General features: G+C 38.2%; 1 protein-coding gene across 3 annotated transcripts in view; it reads right to left on the bottom strand.

Moving 5' to 3' along the window:
* RTTN (rotatin) overlaps positions 1-17140 on the bottom strand; it is a 165827-nt gene that overhangs the window by 53397 nt on the left and 95290 nt on the right. For 2 of the 3 annotated variants that reach the window (XM_032603246.1, XM_032603245.1), the window contains exons 36-40: positions 12533-12725; positions 10851-10941; positions 7481-7634; positions 4406-4543; positions 1436-1653 (exon numbers count right to left, since the gene is read on the bottom strand). In XM_032603246.1, coding sequence (XP_032459137.1) covers positions 1436-1653; positions 4406-4543; positions 7481-7634; positions 10851-10941; positions 12533-12725 — 794 coding nt within the window. Of the gene's footprint in view, positions 1-1435; positions 1654-4405; positions 4544-7480; positions 7635-9042; positions 9160-10850; positions 10942-12532; positions 12726-17140 lie in introns of all 3 variants that reach the window. The other variant, XM_032603244.1, reaches the window with a different exon arrangement.

Genomic DNA, 17140 nt, shown 5'->3' with positions numbered 1-17140 from the left:
AGGCAGGACCCGCAGATACAGAGAGCCAACCATATTCCTTAAAGTGCAAAATCGGACTCAGTTAATCATGGGGGAATAAAGCCTATTGTTGGATGGTGACTGAGACAATCAGAACAGTGTCCAGTTTGGGTTCTAAACTAAGAAAAATCGAGTGGAATGAGTGAGGGAGGAGCTACAGGAAGTGGTGGCTTCCCAAGAATAGGTGTCTTTGAGGAATACTTTGGGGACCTGTCCCCTAGAGCTCCAGCTCCTGAGGAAGCTGCTGAGACAGAAGATGAAGTGTCGGGGAGTCCCTACCAGGCTCCTTCCTGTGCCGTGAAGACCACTAGAGTCCTCTGGGTGAGGGAGACAGAAGTCCCCGTGGAGCCCACGAGCCCCTCCACGGGCAGCTCAGGCGGGGCCAGGGGCTGCCCCTGCCTCGGCCACCTCGGTACCCCAACACAATCAGGCTGTCATGCCAAACACACAAGGGGCCATACCAGAAGAACCTGCGCGACCACAGCCCTCCTGGGCATGGGAGGAGCAAAGATCCCAGAACCCTAGGCCCCAGGGACGGCAGCAAGTGGGCAGAACACACGCTGACTGGGAAACGCGGCTGGCTGCCCGGGAAGCAGGAGCAAAACCTTCAATGCGCCCACCCACCACTGACCCACCTTTCAGTGAGAAGACAAAAATCATAAAACCGTATGATGATTTAATTTTAACTTTATTATAGTTGGTTTATTAAATGTGATTATTAAAAAGGATTCTTAATACTGAAAAATCTAGTAATATTCCTATTTGTAAAAAGCTGTGCAACTCAGGAAACACTTCCCGTTTTTTTTTTAACTGTTAATCTATATATAAAATAACAATACTTCAGCGGCTTTAGAAAGTTTTCAATGAAACAAAATTCTTGGTTCATATTTTAGGATTGCAAAAAATAAGTTTACAAGATAAAGTAGGCAGCAGGGTTTGGAAAGGGGGCATTTTCTCAGAAATATGCCAACCACGTCCACCTACCTCCACGGACATACACCTTAAATATATAGCTCATTTACAGTAGAAGCCAAATGCCATTGAGGTAAAAATATTTTCAAAGATGTAAACATGTCTTGAAAGTGGCGATAAATTATGAATTATAGCTGTATTCCTGAAACGTGATCATTCTGGTCATGATCCGGCAAACTGTTTTGATAAACAGCCAGATTTAAATTACTAATGTTTCATTTTGAATTTTTACATCACGTGTATTAAAGAAACCGGTCAGCATCAGAGGAATGAGACTGGAGAGGAGATGGTTAATTTAACTTTATATATTTTTCTATTATTTAAATGGTCATAATGAGCATTGTTTTTAATTCAAATGATTGAAAAAAATTCTTACGAGACCAAGACTGAAAGTCAATTCATTTAAAAACTAAACCAAATCTTGAAAAATTAAGAAATCACATACCTGAAGAATTACTTCATTAAGTTGTTCTAGAGATTTCTGACTTTCCTGGGTTTTATCAAGAAGTGAAGCCATCATTGGACTGTGGCATAAACTTGTTTTATCCTTATCCTGGAGATACCTTTTTGCTTCTTCAGTCAGGAGAATAGAAAGGAATTGCAGGCTGGCAGTACACAGAGTGGGGCAGGTGCTAGACAAACCCACACATTTGCAGAACATATCTGAAAGAGAGAATAATTCCATATGTAAATGACTGAAAACTTCTTCAAAATTAAAGAAGTTAATCAGATTTATTTGAGTAATGAAGTTTATAGTTTTTTAATTTCTAACGAAGTAAAGCTTATTAGCACACGAATAACCATAGTGTTTAAAGGTAAGTTAAACAGTACTAAGACAACCTACTGATGAAGGAATCTAATTTTCATTTTGTTCTTTTTATATAGGTTCTTTTTTTTTTTTTTTTTTTTTTTTTTTTGCGGTACGCGGGCCTCTCACTGTTGTGGCCTCTCCCGTTGCGGAGCACAGGCTCCAGATGCTCAGGCTCAGCGGCCATGGCTCACGGGTCCAGCCGCTCCGCGGCATATGGGATCTTCCCGGACCGGGGCACGAACCCGTGTCCCCTGCATCGGCAGGCGGACTCTCAACCACTGCGCCACCAGGGAAGCCCTATATAGGTTCTTTTTTATATGAATGTGAGTGTGTGTGTACAAGTGTACATATACACAATATCTGCTAAGATCTAAAATAAGAGGATTATATATAAATGAGTACTGATCCCCTGGGGTCTACTGGGGGACCCAAAAACACTCTAGAGTTTTTGAGTTTTTATTTCAGTGCTAACCTTAAAAAATAGTTAATGTAACTATACTCTGGATTATCTAGATTACTATTTTACAAATAAGTGTGATTGTTTTTCTGTTTTCAAACAAGTTGATGCTAAACAGTACTTAAAACAAGACCCAGTTTGCAGTGTCGGCATAATGTAGGGACAAAGGTTTCAAAGTAGTTCAGAGAGAGAACAAGAGTGATTATGAAGTGATCTGCAAGTATAACAGAGAGGAAAGAATAGGCAAACAAACTCAAAAGAATCTAGACTAAAGCAGTCATTATTAATTTCCTGTTGTGAGCACTGATTTAAATTTAATCAAAAGAATGTCTGCTATATTACATTAATTTTATTAATTTGATTGCACTGGTTTATAATTTTGTTGTGTTTTATTTTTATATTATTTTGGATTTATACTTGTCCAAGAGTTATAACCATAAGAACTTCTACCTAGATTCAGGCTTACAGAAATTCTTATGTTCTTAAGTAACATAAGAAAAGAAATTTAGTCAGCAGGTTTCATGGGAATCATTTAAATGATGTCTAAATATTAGTCAGATTTGAGAAAAAACTGTTATAGATAACTTAAGTTACAAAGTGACTTAATATTTTTAAATGTATATGGGCACGTGGGAAGGAAAATTATAAGAGAAACAGAAAACAGACAAAAACAACCCCTCAGTAAGGAATATCAATGATCATTCTTATTAGTTATATTTTCATCAACACTGCGACTATCAAAGCTAACAGTATATGTAGTATGTTGTTTTTTATTAGCACCATTATTATATAAAACCACGTGTATATTTTGTAGAAAGACTGTGAATTTAACATGTCTTTATTTTATCACTAGGGAAATAGTGTCAGGTACACAGGCTTAAATCACGGGTCAGCAAACTTTTTCTGCAAAGCGTCAAAGGGTAACTAGGTATTTCATGCTTTGCAGGTCATGGGCCTTTGTCACAAATATTCACCTCTCTACCGCTGTAGCAGGAAAGCAGCCACGGGCAATAAGAAAATGAATAAGTGTGGCTGTGTTCCAGTAGGATTTTATTTACCAGATCAGGCAGTGGCCAGATTTGACCAGCTGGCCTAGGTGCCCCATATGAGTGCCATAAAGCATGCTGCTCTGTACTACTGGTGATTCAGATGATAAAGTAGTTTCCCCCCTGCCCCACACCATGGACGCAAGAGGAAAATATTAATCACTCACTTGGTCAATCTCTTTCAATTTTTATTTCTTTTAACAAAATAATAATCCCTAAATGGACATTATTCCCCTTAGGGTAAACTCAGAACTCCTATATCCAGATAACTAACAATTCTGTTTCTTGCTGAACATGTACTTCCCCATAACCTTTCTTCAAAGCTATCACTCTGGTGACAAAATGTACCATACATGTAAGTTTACAGAATGACCAAATGATAAAATGAAATGTGAAAAAATAAGTCAATTGAATTAGTGGAAACTTAAAAGAACTCAATTTTGAATACATTTTAACTGGCTATTTTTAAAAGGTAACAAATGTCATTTATATACATTTACGTTAAAAAAGGCTCTTGCTATGCTAAAATTTAGAAGAGACTTTATGAAAAATTAAAGACAGCAGTAATATTAAAAACAATCATTTGTTTATTGTAGTAGGCAACTACTATATGGAAAACATCTTGCAAAAATAATTAACTACACTATACCCTTGGCTATCAGAAAATCCTCATGTCTCAAGACAAGACACCATTTTTATTATAACTTTCTAAGTTATCATGTAAGCAGGATATTATATAGGCAGCTTTACCCACTCACAATGCATATGTGTGAGAAAAGAGGTGGGCTTCTACATCAACAGAAGAAAATCTATCTCATTGTTTTATAATCACATCATACATGTCTTCATAACGCCACAGGCTTTTCTTACTTGTTTTTATAGTACCTTGACACGTTTCATTTTTTTTTAAATGCATTTTTTGGGTTCCTAAAGAGCATTGCAAATTTCTCAAAGCAAGTACCTTGTTCCTCTTTCATATACCATGCCATAACTACTTAATTTTAGAGAATACATATAAATTATATATAAAATCAGAAATAAGGGATTATCTTAATTTTTATTAGCAGAACAACCCCAAACCCAGCGAGACTATCTTCTTACCGACCATCGTCGCCCAGTACCTGGCCAGACCCATCGTAATAGATGGGAAAGAGGCAGGGCCAGCTTTCCTCAGGAGTGTGGCCAGAAGGTTAAATAAATGTGTCCATGTCTGATAAAAAGCCGATATTAACTCTATATCTATAAAATTAATCAAAACATTTCAAGTTATTAACACAAAGAAGAAAAACCTCACCAACACTTCATTACACATAAAATAAGAGGTATGTATTCATCAAATGAAGACAAATGTAATTCAGCATGATCCAAAATTTATTTCAATTAATTTCTCCTTTTCATTGCTTCTTAAAGATCTCTCTTCCACCCACCCTCCTACAGATAAATGAATACACACTCACACATCCTCCTCTTATTAAAGCATATTCAACAATAAGCAGAAACTGGCAAATTGAATATTAAGCCATAGCCTCAGAACTACATATTGGGCACATCATAAAAACATGTCATTGCTTGTGCTACTTCTATAAAAGTGAAGTTTCTCCTGTTTTCTTTATCCCCTCTAGCAGCTTTGTGTAGGGGTGAAAGGGGAAAACATAATGGCCAAGGTCACAGCAGTAAAGAAAGGAAACTTCTTTGAAGAACAGAAAAGAGTATTTCCCCAAAAGGAAAACTGTGATACAAAAGAGGATTCTGCAGCTTTGCCTATGTATGGCTAAGGGTGCAGCAATTAACCTTCTAGAGGAAAAACAGCTTTTCCCTTCTCTTTACTAGGCAAATGGGAGCTGGAGGGCAGTAGCTACCTTAGGACAGTCATCTGTGGCCACACCACCAGCAGTTATCTGCCAACTGTGTCAAACTCATTACAAGGAACTGAAGGCTCCCCGCTCAAGTGTTCTTCAGCACCCATGAGGCGCTGGGAAAGAGCATCTTCCAGGGAGTTTGGATTGTAGCAACCTTTGGTGTTTCTCAACCTTTTTGTCATTATCAGCTCTATAAATAGGAGTCTTTTTAATCATATGTCACCTTATCACAACCCCCATGAAATATTAACTTCACAGATACCATATATCTGTTTATGTAATATCTATATATTTGTACTTTACACATAAAAAGACTAAATATAAAGCTTGCTAGCTTTATTTAATATAGGCTTAAGATGGTCAAATAAAATATTTAAGTTGAAAGTTAAATTAAAAACTAAAAAGCTATTCACATTTAACTTTATAACTGTGCTTGCTAATTTTAATGTAATTTATTTACACATATAAATTAATATATATAAAATTATATATGAAAATCATCAAATCATACAAATATATACCAGAAGTATAATCAATGTTTTATAAAATCATTCAAAACTGTTATTTTTCCAGGAAAAAAATTTAATTTCTTAAAAATTAATTATTTTAGTTAATGTTTAATGTTTGAAAGATATGAGAAAATAACTTTTAACTTAACCACCTGCTAAATATACATTCAGATATTACTGACATTTTTTCTTTTCAGCACTTGGCGTAATTAATTATGGGTTAAATAACTTTCATACACTTAGATATTAAAATATATACCATTTTTGTTTCATTTTCAAAGCCCCAAATCAAAGCAAGGAAATCAATAAAACATCCACAAGGCAGCTGGTGGCAGCCAAAACATGCAGGCCACCTCTTGTCATGTGACTTTGGGATCAAGCGTTAGATCAAAAGCACTCCAGTCACAGCCATGCTCGCACCAGCTTTTTAGCACTGATCTTGCATATTTCTCATACATGTTCCATGAGCTCAAGGTCAAAGCTTCTCAACTGATACCTAACAAGAGAAACTAAATACTAAGGAATAAGATTTTATTGAGTAGAGTTGAGCTTTTGAGGGCCACAAACCACTCTAACAGCTAAGATTTTTCTCCCCCATCCCTTTCCCTCAAGAATCACTTTTTGCTCCTTGTAGGGAGACATCACCCTCGTAGAGAACGCATGGTGTAACCTAATTAGCTTAGTCAGGACATCACTGCCACTTGTAAAATTTCCACGTAAGTAATTACTGCTGCTCTAGCACTGGGATAACTTAGTACTGATGAGACACTGAGGACCAGCTTTGCTGGGCATCATAAACCACTTCACTTACCAGACCTAAACCTTGCAAATCCATAAATTCAAAGGACTAAATAAGAATGAATTGATGGGCAAAGAGAATTATCACATGATCTACTACTTCATTATAAACTATTTTAGACAATTATCATATCTTAATTTTGACAACGAACCTTGTTGTTTTAATTTTCTCCGCTACTAAGCTCTATGTTCAACGTTTCATCAAAGTATGTTTTTTTAAGAATTCCAGGACTTCCCTTGTGGTACAGTGGTTAAGAATCCACCTGCTAATGCAGGGGACACGGGTTCGAGTCCTGGTCCGGGAAGATCCCACATGCCGTGGAGCAACTAAGCCCGTGTGCCACTACTGAGCCTGTGCTCTAGAGCCCATGAGCCACAACTACCGAGCCCGTGTGCCACAACTACTGAAGCCCGTGTGCCCTAGAGCCAGCACGCCGCAACTACTGAGCCCACGCACCACAACTACTGAGCCCGCGTGCTGCAACTACTGAAGCCCACAGGCCCAGAGCCCGTGCTCTGCAACAAGAGAAGCCACTGCGATGCGAAGCCCGCGCACCGCAACGCAGAGTAGCTCGCGCTCGCTGCAACTAGAGAAAGCCCGCGCACAGCAACAAAGGCCCAACACAGCCAAAAAATAAAAAAAAAATTCCAGACCTTAGGAAATTTCTGATACTGTATTCTAGACTTGCTTAAACTTGTTATTTAGCCATAGACTATAAGAATAATTACTATCTAATACTTAGTGCACTTTCTAACATTTCATAAAGAACTTTACCCTCATTTAAAATGACAGCACAGGGAATGGTCCTTTATTATACTACATAATTGCCTCAAATGGTCTCCTGCAACCACTTAAAATATCCAAACTATAAAACACATTATAAAAGGCTTCCAAAATACTGGCAAAGAACAACCCAAAATGTGACCTTGATCTGAATACCTGGTGCAAGGTAAGATATTCTTCCTCAGTATTATTTACTTTCATCCTAAACTAAAATAATAAAGCTTACCTGATATATCTTTGGTGCATATGGTGAGAACTCTGATGATGTTTGTGATAAGAGGTTTCAGAAGCTCATCCTGAATCACAAGGTCAGGATCTACCAATAAACATGACTGAAGAAGCCTGGACAAAGAGGACAGGTACTCTAGGAGAAAGGATACCTATTCGAAAAAGGATATAAAGTAAGACAAAGCATGTCATATGAAAAGCCCATCTCAGTGATAAAGTATTTTAGTTCTCTATGCATTACAAGAAGTCACTTCTTTGTAACATAAGTTAATAAAAAAGTAATAAAATATTCATCATAATTTAAAGACTACAATGAATACACAGAAAGCATTATTTTTCTCATAAGCTTGTCATTAATGGCCACCTTAACACTGTCAATTATAATAATACCAAACAAAGCAGTATTTCCAAAACCAAATTCTGAATTCTATTTAGAGAAAGAAAGTCTTCATATTTTTCAAGTAGCTAAATTGTAGAATCAATACTCTGGAAGAAGCAAAAATGGCAGTCCAAAATCATAAAATCTATAATTTTGTAAAGAAAGATTATAAAATACTCTTTAAAGTGTACAACTGAGGGGTGGGAAAAGCCAGCTTAATAGCCTAGTTATTGCTACAAATAAAATGCAAACATGTCCAATGTTTGGCCTCAACTATCCTTCAGCATAAAAATACTATTCTTAGTTACAAAAGAAAAATTAAATCTTCCCCCAAATTACCAATAAAAACATCTCTGGAATGTTGCTTGATACATACTAATACCATAAGAAGTATTAACTGGCAAAAGTACTTTAAAAAAATTCTCTGGATATGTAATAATTTAAGAATAAACTGTGAGGGCTCATTTGTCCACTATCCCCAGGCAATGAGACAGCCCATATAAATGAACTTTACAGAGATATTCTGAAGCCTCTGTCTCGTTCTGTACACACGTGTGCACACGCACACACACACACACGCACACACACACACGCACACACACACGCACACGCACACGCACACACACACACACACACACACTCTCACAGTTTTTCCTCCCACCTTATTCGGCTGCTGTTGTGAGAGCAGGGACCATTGGGCGTTTGTGGAGGCATAGTGCCTCTATGGTAAATGGCCTCAGACTATTTCCAAATAGTTCTTCTGTCCTACTGCTCTTGATGAAACGTACTCCCTTTATCTAATCTGCAGATATATTTTACATAAAAGTATAGGTGGTGCTACGCTTTTCCTGTTGGGTAGAACGCAAGCAGTTTGTGAAATTTAATTTCCTTATTGCTGTGAAGTATTTTTTGATCCCTTCATAGACTACACTACTGAAGTTACAGCGAGTCTGCCCTCTCCAGGTATGGTGTAACCATAAATAGATAAACCATGGGAGGTGAGGAAGCATTAGAGAGAGAGAACAACTGAGCTGTCAAAGATTCTTTTGTAAATTACCGTACTGAAGATGTAATCAGCTATTGATATGGTAGTTCACAAAGTAACTCTTTTTTTATGTTTGAAACTCCTTCTTCAAATAAATAGACCAACCAACCGACCCCATGCTTCAGAACCCTCGTACCTTGGCTGCCTGCAGGCTCGCCGTGCAGAGTCCTGCCCACACACTCTGCCCACGACCCACGGCGTGTTTCCTCACCTCCGAGGCATCTGCTCCCATCTCACCTCCAGGAGGCCTTCTCTGACCACCACACAAGAAAAACATCAACCTGTCTCCCCTTTACCCATCCTCATTTATTTTTTCCACACCATCGTCACCATCCGATAAAACAGTTAAATTTTATTTAGTGTTTACTGTCTGTCTCCTGTACCGAGGACACAGACTTCATGTGGGCAGGGGTATGTGTCTGCTTTGTTCACAGATGCGTCACTAGCACCTACAACACAATGTGGCAAAGCATATGCTCCAAAATTTTTCTGGAATGAATGATCTTATATAAGGACAAAAAGGCAAGAACATTTAGTCTACATAAGGCCAGGTAGTGCAACAGTAAGAGCGTGGCTTCTAGAACCAGCCTGCGTGGGCTGGAATCTTGGCTCTGCCCCTTACTGTGTGAGTGACCCTGGGCAAGTTACTCATCTCTGGGCTCCAGTCACTTCCTTTATAAAACAGGGCCGCTAACGGTACTTCATGTGATTGATGTGAGGATTACATAAATTCACACAAACAAGCACACATGAAGGTTTGTTACTGTTATTATTCATTCATTCCACAGGGACTGAATGAGCACCTGCCATGGGAAGGGCACTGTGCCCGACACTCAGGACACAATGGCATGAAACAGGAAGGCCCTGCCTTCATGGAGCCCTGAACCCTCTAGCCCCATCTCCGCCTCGCAGATTCTGCTCTGGCCACTGCTTTCTGCTTCTTGAATAGGCCAGCCCTCAGGGGCCCTGCTATGTCCCATAGGACCAGCTTCCTCACTAAGTTCAGGCCACACGTCACTGTCTGAAAGCCCCTCCCTGACCACCCTATGCGGAAAAGCCCTGCCCCCCCCCCCACTCTGACCTCACTTCCTGTCCCTGCTTTAGTTTTTCTTCTTCGACATCTAAGACATCATCAGGCACATATGTAGTTGCTCACTATCTACTCTCCCAACTTGAGGGAAAGGGTCTTTGCTTTATTCATTTAGGGAAGATCCTGGTGCGCAGTAGGCCCTTAATAAAGATTTGCTGGATGGACAGACAGAAAAATGGAGGCGATGGCCATTATGCAAATAAGCACACTGACAAATGAAAACACTGCAATGGGACAGTGTTTGGAAGATGAGACACAGTGTTACCCAACCTTGTCCTGGGGTCCACCTTATTCAGAAAGCTCAAAGGAGACAGCACGCAGCAACAGAGACTGCTCGTCCACCTGTAATTACCTCTCACCCCAAATAAATCGTGTAGCCCTTCTTACAAAATCTGATTTTACGGTAACGTTTCTATTAGCAGCAACTACACTAAATATCTGTGAAGGAACAAACATAAATTTATTCTTATTAGACTGAGTTTTGAATATGCACAGAATTTAGTCACTAAGTATTTCACAACTTCAATTTAGGTGGATGACAGAGACAGCCTAAAATCACAGAAGGGGAGGGTGGGCTACACAACATCCCCTTTTTCTAATACAGTGCTCAAAGATACCCGGATCCTTGATTAAACATTTCTAGCTGGTTAATGATGGAACCAGGAATACAATCTAGGTCTTCAAATCCCACTGCTCTTTTCTACCATCTATTAAGTAACCTATTTCAAATAACCTCGTCATACCACGTATATCCTGAGAGATTTTCAACCTTCTCCTGTGGTTAGTATAGCAGCAGAATTTACGTTTCTGGCATTTAAGGGTAAACGAACGCACATGCAGACGCAGGCACCTACCTGAGCCTGAGTGTGTTCAACAGGAGGTGACACGGGCAGCAGGGCCTGGAGCTCCTGAACGCTTGTCTCTATGAGGGTGGCATCTGCGATGCTGTGAAGGACAGAGAAGGAACACCCTTCAGATGATCAGTATGCTTATTCCTGAAGACTAATTCGTGAGAATTTAAAGTTCGGATATAACCATGAACAGAATTCAAGAAAAAGGATTTTTATAAAATAACGGAAATAATTGTTTATAAAAAGTTACCCTACAGTATTTCAAAACACAGGAAAAGATCTCATCAGATAAATGTGGGAAACAAGGAATTCTAAGAAAAATATCTAATGAAACCTATTAAAAGCAGAATAAAATATCATAAAGCCCTTTCAGAAGGAAAAGAAACAAGAGCAAGACCTTGGTGGTTACGTGCCTATTTAAAACAGGAAAAACATTTGCCAGGAAATAAGTTCTGATTTAGAAAGTAAAAAATAAAATAATGAAAAACAAACAGGAAAAAAAAATTAAATCAGAAATGAAGAAGAGGGATCGAAATATAAGCCTTTGCCAAGAAAGAGTCTTTAATACCTCTGTGCCCTCAGTGTCACAACAGACTCTTAACTGACTCTGGAGAAGCAAGAATATTCCTAAAGCCCCATTCTGACCCTTTTTGAGGCAGGAAACATTCAAGAAGGAAAGACAATCAACTAGCAGTTTCCTTTTTTCAACTCTAGTAGGCATCAAAGTAGAAAAGATGACAAATGAATGTAAACAGAACAAACTCACACCCTGCTGCTTATTATAAGGGCAGAGTAAAGGAGTAATCACAACTGAGTGAAGGGAAGCAAGGCAGACTTCTTTCTTTTTAGACTGTTCTTATCCCAGAAAGAAAGCGAAAGCATTGTGATTTGGCAAAGAGGAGGAAGACATTTCAGACAGTGAATGTTCAAAGGGCAGAGACAGAGAAATGCAAATGAATATGTGGTGAACAGGAGGTAGGTACACTTGGCTAGAATAAACATATGTGAGGAGAAAAGGAACACTTAAGAGAGTATCCTAGACAACATCACTTTTAATCCTAACAGTAACCCCATTAACTAGGTGTTTATTAATGACACTTCAGAGATTAAAGTTACTTTCCCAAGGCTCGGGAAAGTTACTTTCCCGAGTGAGAGAATGAACTCTAATTAGGACTTAAGTCAGACTGAATTCAATATCCTTGGCCTTTTTAACTATACCATATAGCCAATCAGAAAATCAGAAAAAGCTATGTCAGACACTGATTAATATTAGGTAAATGAAAGAACCAAATCATGATTTCCCTAAATTTTATCAGACTACTTTCTGATAAAACTCTCAGGCTCCCATAACTAAGTAACTCCAAATGAACTTTAAAAATGACTTTTCAAACCAAGGACATTATTCTGATATGACTGCTAGGGAGATGAACCCCAAAACTCCTTCTTCCATTCTGAATGACCAAGGAGACTTGCATCATGTTCCCTGAATGTGGCAGAGGACAAATAAGGTTTCAGAACTTCGGAGTTTAAAAAAAATCAGGACGGGGAGCTGGGGAAGCTTAATAGTCAACATAACAAACCCATCCAAGTGCTTTAACATATCTAAAATAAAAACTGTCGAGACAGTTCTGGCAAAAGCAAAAACCTGCAGTCTACACGCCTCTCTGGGAGTATTTATCTCTTACCTACAAAGAAGCTCTATGAGACGAGCTTGTCGAAAAGCATTTGCAGTGTCGCCTGGAGTCGTTGCCAAGAGGCTGTCTAGGAGGCTGCACATCGCGGAAAGAAGAGGCGGAGTGACAAAAACACACTGTCTGGGCAGAGGAGCAGAAAGGGATGAATCATGAGGAAGCCGTGGAGATGCAGTTTCATGCTGACCTATTATTGAAATAAGTGTGAAAATTATCACCATTTTGTTTACCTTGTGGTTATGTACAATATTCACAAGTTTTGATAATCAGAGGAAGTTCCTAAAATTGCCAAAGAGAGATGGCTGGGAAATTCCCTTAACTGCTCAACACACCTCAACCCCGAGGCCAGGGAGTCAGACGTCCAACTCCTCCAGAGTGTGAGTGTGTGTGTGTGTGTGTGTGTGTGTGTGTGTGTGTGTGTGTGTACCTTGGGTGACAGTGTACTAGCCAAGACAAGAAGGGCAGGGCATGGTTTTGTGTCCCAAGCATTCAGACACTGAGGAACAAACAGATGCTCCACAATCCTTTTTTTTGAAACTCTGGGGGTCAGAAGTGTTTCAGAATTCAAAATATTTTTAGATTTTAGAAAAGTATTAAGGTACATGTACCATATATTAATTAACACTTCCAATGGAATCTTGGGCATCAGCCCATAAGGATAGAAATGTTTCTGCAATGTAGCAGACACGTAATCACAGCAAGCAGGATGAATACATAAGCAAATACAACCTCAAACTAGAATTGGTCAGATTTTGCAGCCAACTATATGCAGGTAAGGGCAAGTTTTCCTGCCACCTGTGATCTGAGAAAACTTTCCATTTTCAGAGATTCTGGATCTTAGAATTGAAGATATGAGGGAACTTTCCTAGAAGACTCAGCAGGGTACTGCTAACAAGAAAGCTTAACCTGCCTCAAGATTCCCTCAGGACCTTCGTTTCTTATTTCTTTTTAAAAGAAATATTATATTTTGAATAAATCAAACTTACGGAAAAGTACAAGAGTACAAAAATTCCCAATATACCTTCACCCAGATCTCTAAATATTAGTATTTTACATTTTATCTACCTACCTACCTACCTTCTTATGAACTGTGAGCTGCACACAAATGCCCCTTTAATCCTAAGTTAACTTCCTAAAAACAGGACTTTGTCTTTTATAACCACAGTACAATTATCAAAACCAGGAAATTAACATTGATGCAGTGGTACTATCTAATCATAGACCTTTTCCAAATTTTGCACTGTCCCACCAACATCCTTTACAGCAAAAGGAAAAAGTTCTTTTTCTTGTTTGGATCCAATTTGAGATCTGCTTTTCCTTTAGTTCTCATGTCTCTGGGTTTTGAACTGGAAGGGTTCCTCAGTCTTGCTTTGTTTTTCAGGACCCAGACATTTTGTGAAGAACACAAGCTAGTTCCCTTGTAGAGTGTCTGATGTTTGATGTTCCCTCATAATTAGATCTTCAGGACATTATATCAGAAGAAACATGATTCCTATTAGGCCCATTATGGGTGGTGTTAACTTTGGCCATTTGATGGATTAAGGTGGTGTCTACTAGGTTTCTCCATTATAAAGTTATAATATTTTCCTTTGTAATTAACTAATTCCTTGGAGGAGGCACTTTGGAACTATTTACTGTCAAGACAGATTTGATATTTTAAACTAAATTGGGAAAATTAAATTTAGGGAATTCCACAGAAATAGTTCAACTGCTTTTAAGGGAAAATTTTATATATTCACAGAAGATGTACTACATGTCTTCAGGACTTCTAGAGCAGCATACAGAAGAAAAGAATACCAATAAAATAGGAGGGGCTTAACATTTAAGAAATTCAAAATCATTCAATATATTTTTTAAAGTTTAGTATTTTATCTGGAGAGAACTATCTCAGTTATTTATATTTGTAATACTCAAATATACTAACATTTTTATTTTGTAATGATTCTTTTCAACTTTGTAGATCAAATGTACGCTTATAGATCATGAGACTCTGTTAAAGCCTTTCTTAAAAGATAAAAGGATTTTTCTTTTACAAAAGTTAGAAGCTAAACTTAGGAATGAGAAGTTGGACATCTAAAGTGGCCCTAATGTACATGATAGGGAAAGTTCTTGTCATCCTGCTCTAAACCACTTTGGGGCACAGTAATTCCCTGGTTAATCACGAATTAACAGAACAAGAAATAAAAGGACTAACCAGCTTCATGGAGAAATCCTTCACTGAGAATTCCAGCTGAGGGAACTATAATCTCATTATCACTAAAAAAATTTTATCTTAACACTAACTATTTTAAAGAGATGGAATTTAGAAAGATATGTAACAACAAAATTGCTTTAGTCTTAAGGCTCACTGACAAAAGATATTTAATGCTTTCCAGTACTATTCAAAGATTCGTTGACAGATTCAACAAAAAGGAGTAAAATACTGTTTTGTCAAATACATACACTGAAGTAATTGGCAAACAGTAAAACTGTGCATGGGGGGCTTCCCTGGTGGCGCAGCGGTTGAGAGTCCGCCTGCCGATGCAGGGGACACGGGCTCGTGCCCCGGTCCGGGAGGATCCCACGTGCCGCGGAGCGGCTGGGCCCGTGAGCCGTGGCCGCTGAGCCTGCGCGTCCGGAGCCTGTGCTCCGCAGCGGGAGAGGCCGCAGCGGTGAGAGGCCCGCGTACCGCAAAAAAAAAAAACTGTGCATGAATATATATTCTAAGCACAATCCTCGAAAATAAATCCAAGTCAAGAATAATGAAATCAAAAAACAAACAGGGCTTCCCTGGTGGCGCAGTGGTTGAGAGTCTGCCTGCCAATGCAGGGGACACGGGTTCAAGCCCTGGTCTGGGAAGATCCCACGTGCCACGGAGCAGCTGGGCCCGTGAGCTACAAATACTGAGCTCTGCGCGTCTGGAGCCTGTGCTCCGCAGCAAGAGAGGCCGCGACAGTGAGAGGCCCGCGCACCGCGATGAAGAGTGACCCCCGCTTGCCACAACTAGAGAAAGCCCTCGCACAGAAACGAAGACCCAACACAGCCAAAAATAAATAAATGAATAAATAAATTAAAAAAAAAAAAAAAAACAAACAAAAACCGCACAACTGTATGTTCACAGAAAAACCTGTATGACTGTTTGCAGCATTATTATTCATAAAAGCCAAAAAGTGGAAAAAAATCCAAATGTCCTTCAACTGATGAATGCGTAAATGAAATGCAGTATATCCATATATATCCATATAGTATATCCACATAGTGGAATATCATTCAGTAATAAAAATTGAATCACTGATACAGACTACGACACGGATGAATCTTAAAAATATTATGCTGAGTGAAAGAAGCCAGACACAAAAGAACACATATCGTATGATTCCATTTTTATGAAATTCCAAAACAGGCAAATCTATAAAGAGGGAAAGTAGATTAGTGATTGCCTCAGGCTGGGGAGAATGGGGGAGATCAGGAGTGATTGCTCATGGGAACAAGGTTTCTTTTTGGGGTGATGAAAATGTTCTAAAACTGACTGTGGTAATGATTGCACAACTCTGTGAATATATTAAAAAACCATGAATTGTACACTTAAAATGGGTGAACTGTATGAATGTGAATTATACCTCAATAAAGCTGTTTTAAAAATAGTAACATAACACACTCTTAGAAATAAATATTCATGAAATTCATTATCAAATTTCATTTCATGCTCTGTGTCCTTAGCTACTTAAAACAACCTGAGTTTGCTCCTTTTGTTCTTAAGAGGATCAAATGAGTACTTTCTATAATTAAACTCTTTTGTATATTGTTAACATAAATTACTAAAAACCAAAACGAGACATTGTTTAGGAAGTTATGGAACAAACACTGTAATGAAAATTCAGAGTAAAGTCTTCCTTAAGCTATTATCTCTAAAGTTTTAGAAAGCATTTTCTCTGCACATGCTTATATTTCAGTGTTTAAAATTACCTTTTTTTTAGGTAGTATATTCCATATAGGTTAGGAATTTAATGCTACCGAATAAAAGGTCTATCTACTGTCTTAGAAGAAACAAAAGTTAGGTTGTAATCTATATAAATATATAAAGCGTAAAGCATAATAAAGTTGGAGGCAGTGCCTAACACAAAGAGCAAAATCGATATATTGTCATTAATAAAAATTAATCCTAGGCTACTCATCACACATTTCTAACAAAATAAAGACTCAAAACACTTTGTGTGCTTTCAAATGAAAGCATAGGCTTTGCAAAATACTTATGACCCCATTCTCATCGCTTTCAAGTGGATTACTGTGGTAAATTGAGGTGTTTTCCCAAAAGGGGAAAAAAATGAAGCTAATTAATATTCATTAGTTCCTCGATTCAAACACCAAATATCTATTCTTACCTAATAGGAAACGATATGGCAATCAGACTGTTTATTTGATGGCCAAATTCCCATTTATTAGTTAAGAGTATTTGTTTTGTTAATTTCTGATATATTTATTCTATCATGTTCTGTGATATTTCGTTTTGTTCTTATCTAGACAGTTTATTCTGTGACTTATTTAATTTGGTTCTTATCTAAACATTTACTTTCAACATATCTGCCTGGACCAACTTATCATTTTTATTTTTGAAAGTAGAAT

Source organism: Phocoena sinus, chromosome 14 (genome assembly GCF_008692025.1).
Source record: "Phocoena sinus isolate mPhoSin1 chromosome 14, mPhoSin1.pri, whole genome shotgun sequence".
Classification (NCBI taxonomy): domain Eukaryota; kingdom Metazoa; phylum Chordata; class Mammalia; order Artiodactyla; family Phocoenidae; genus Phocoena; species Phocoena sinus.
Note: the sequence above shows the minus strand (reverse complement) of the source record. Positions and strands in the feature narration are given on the sequence as shown.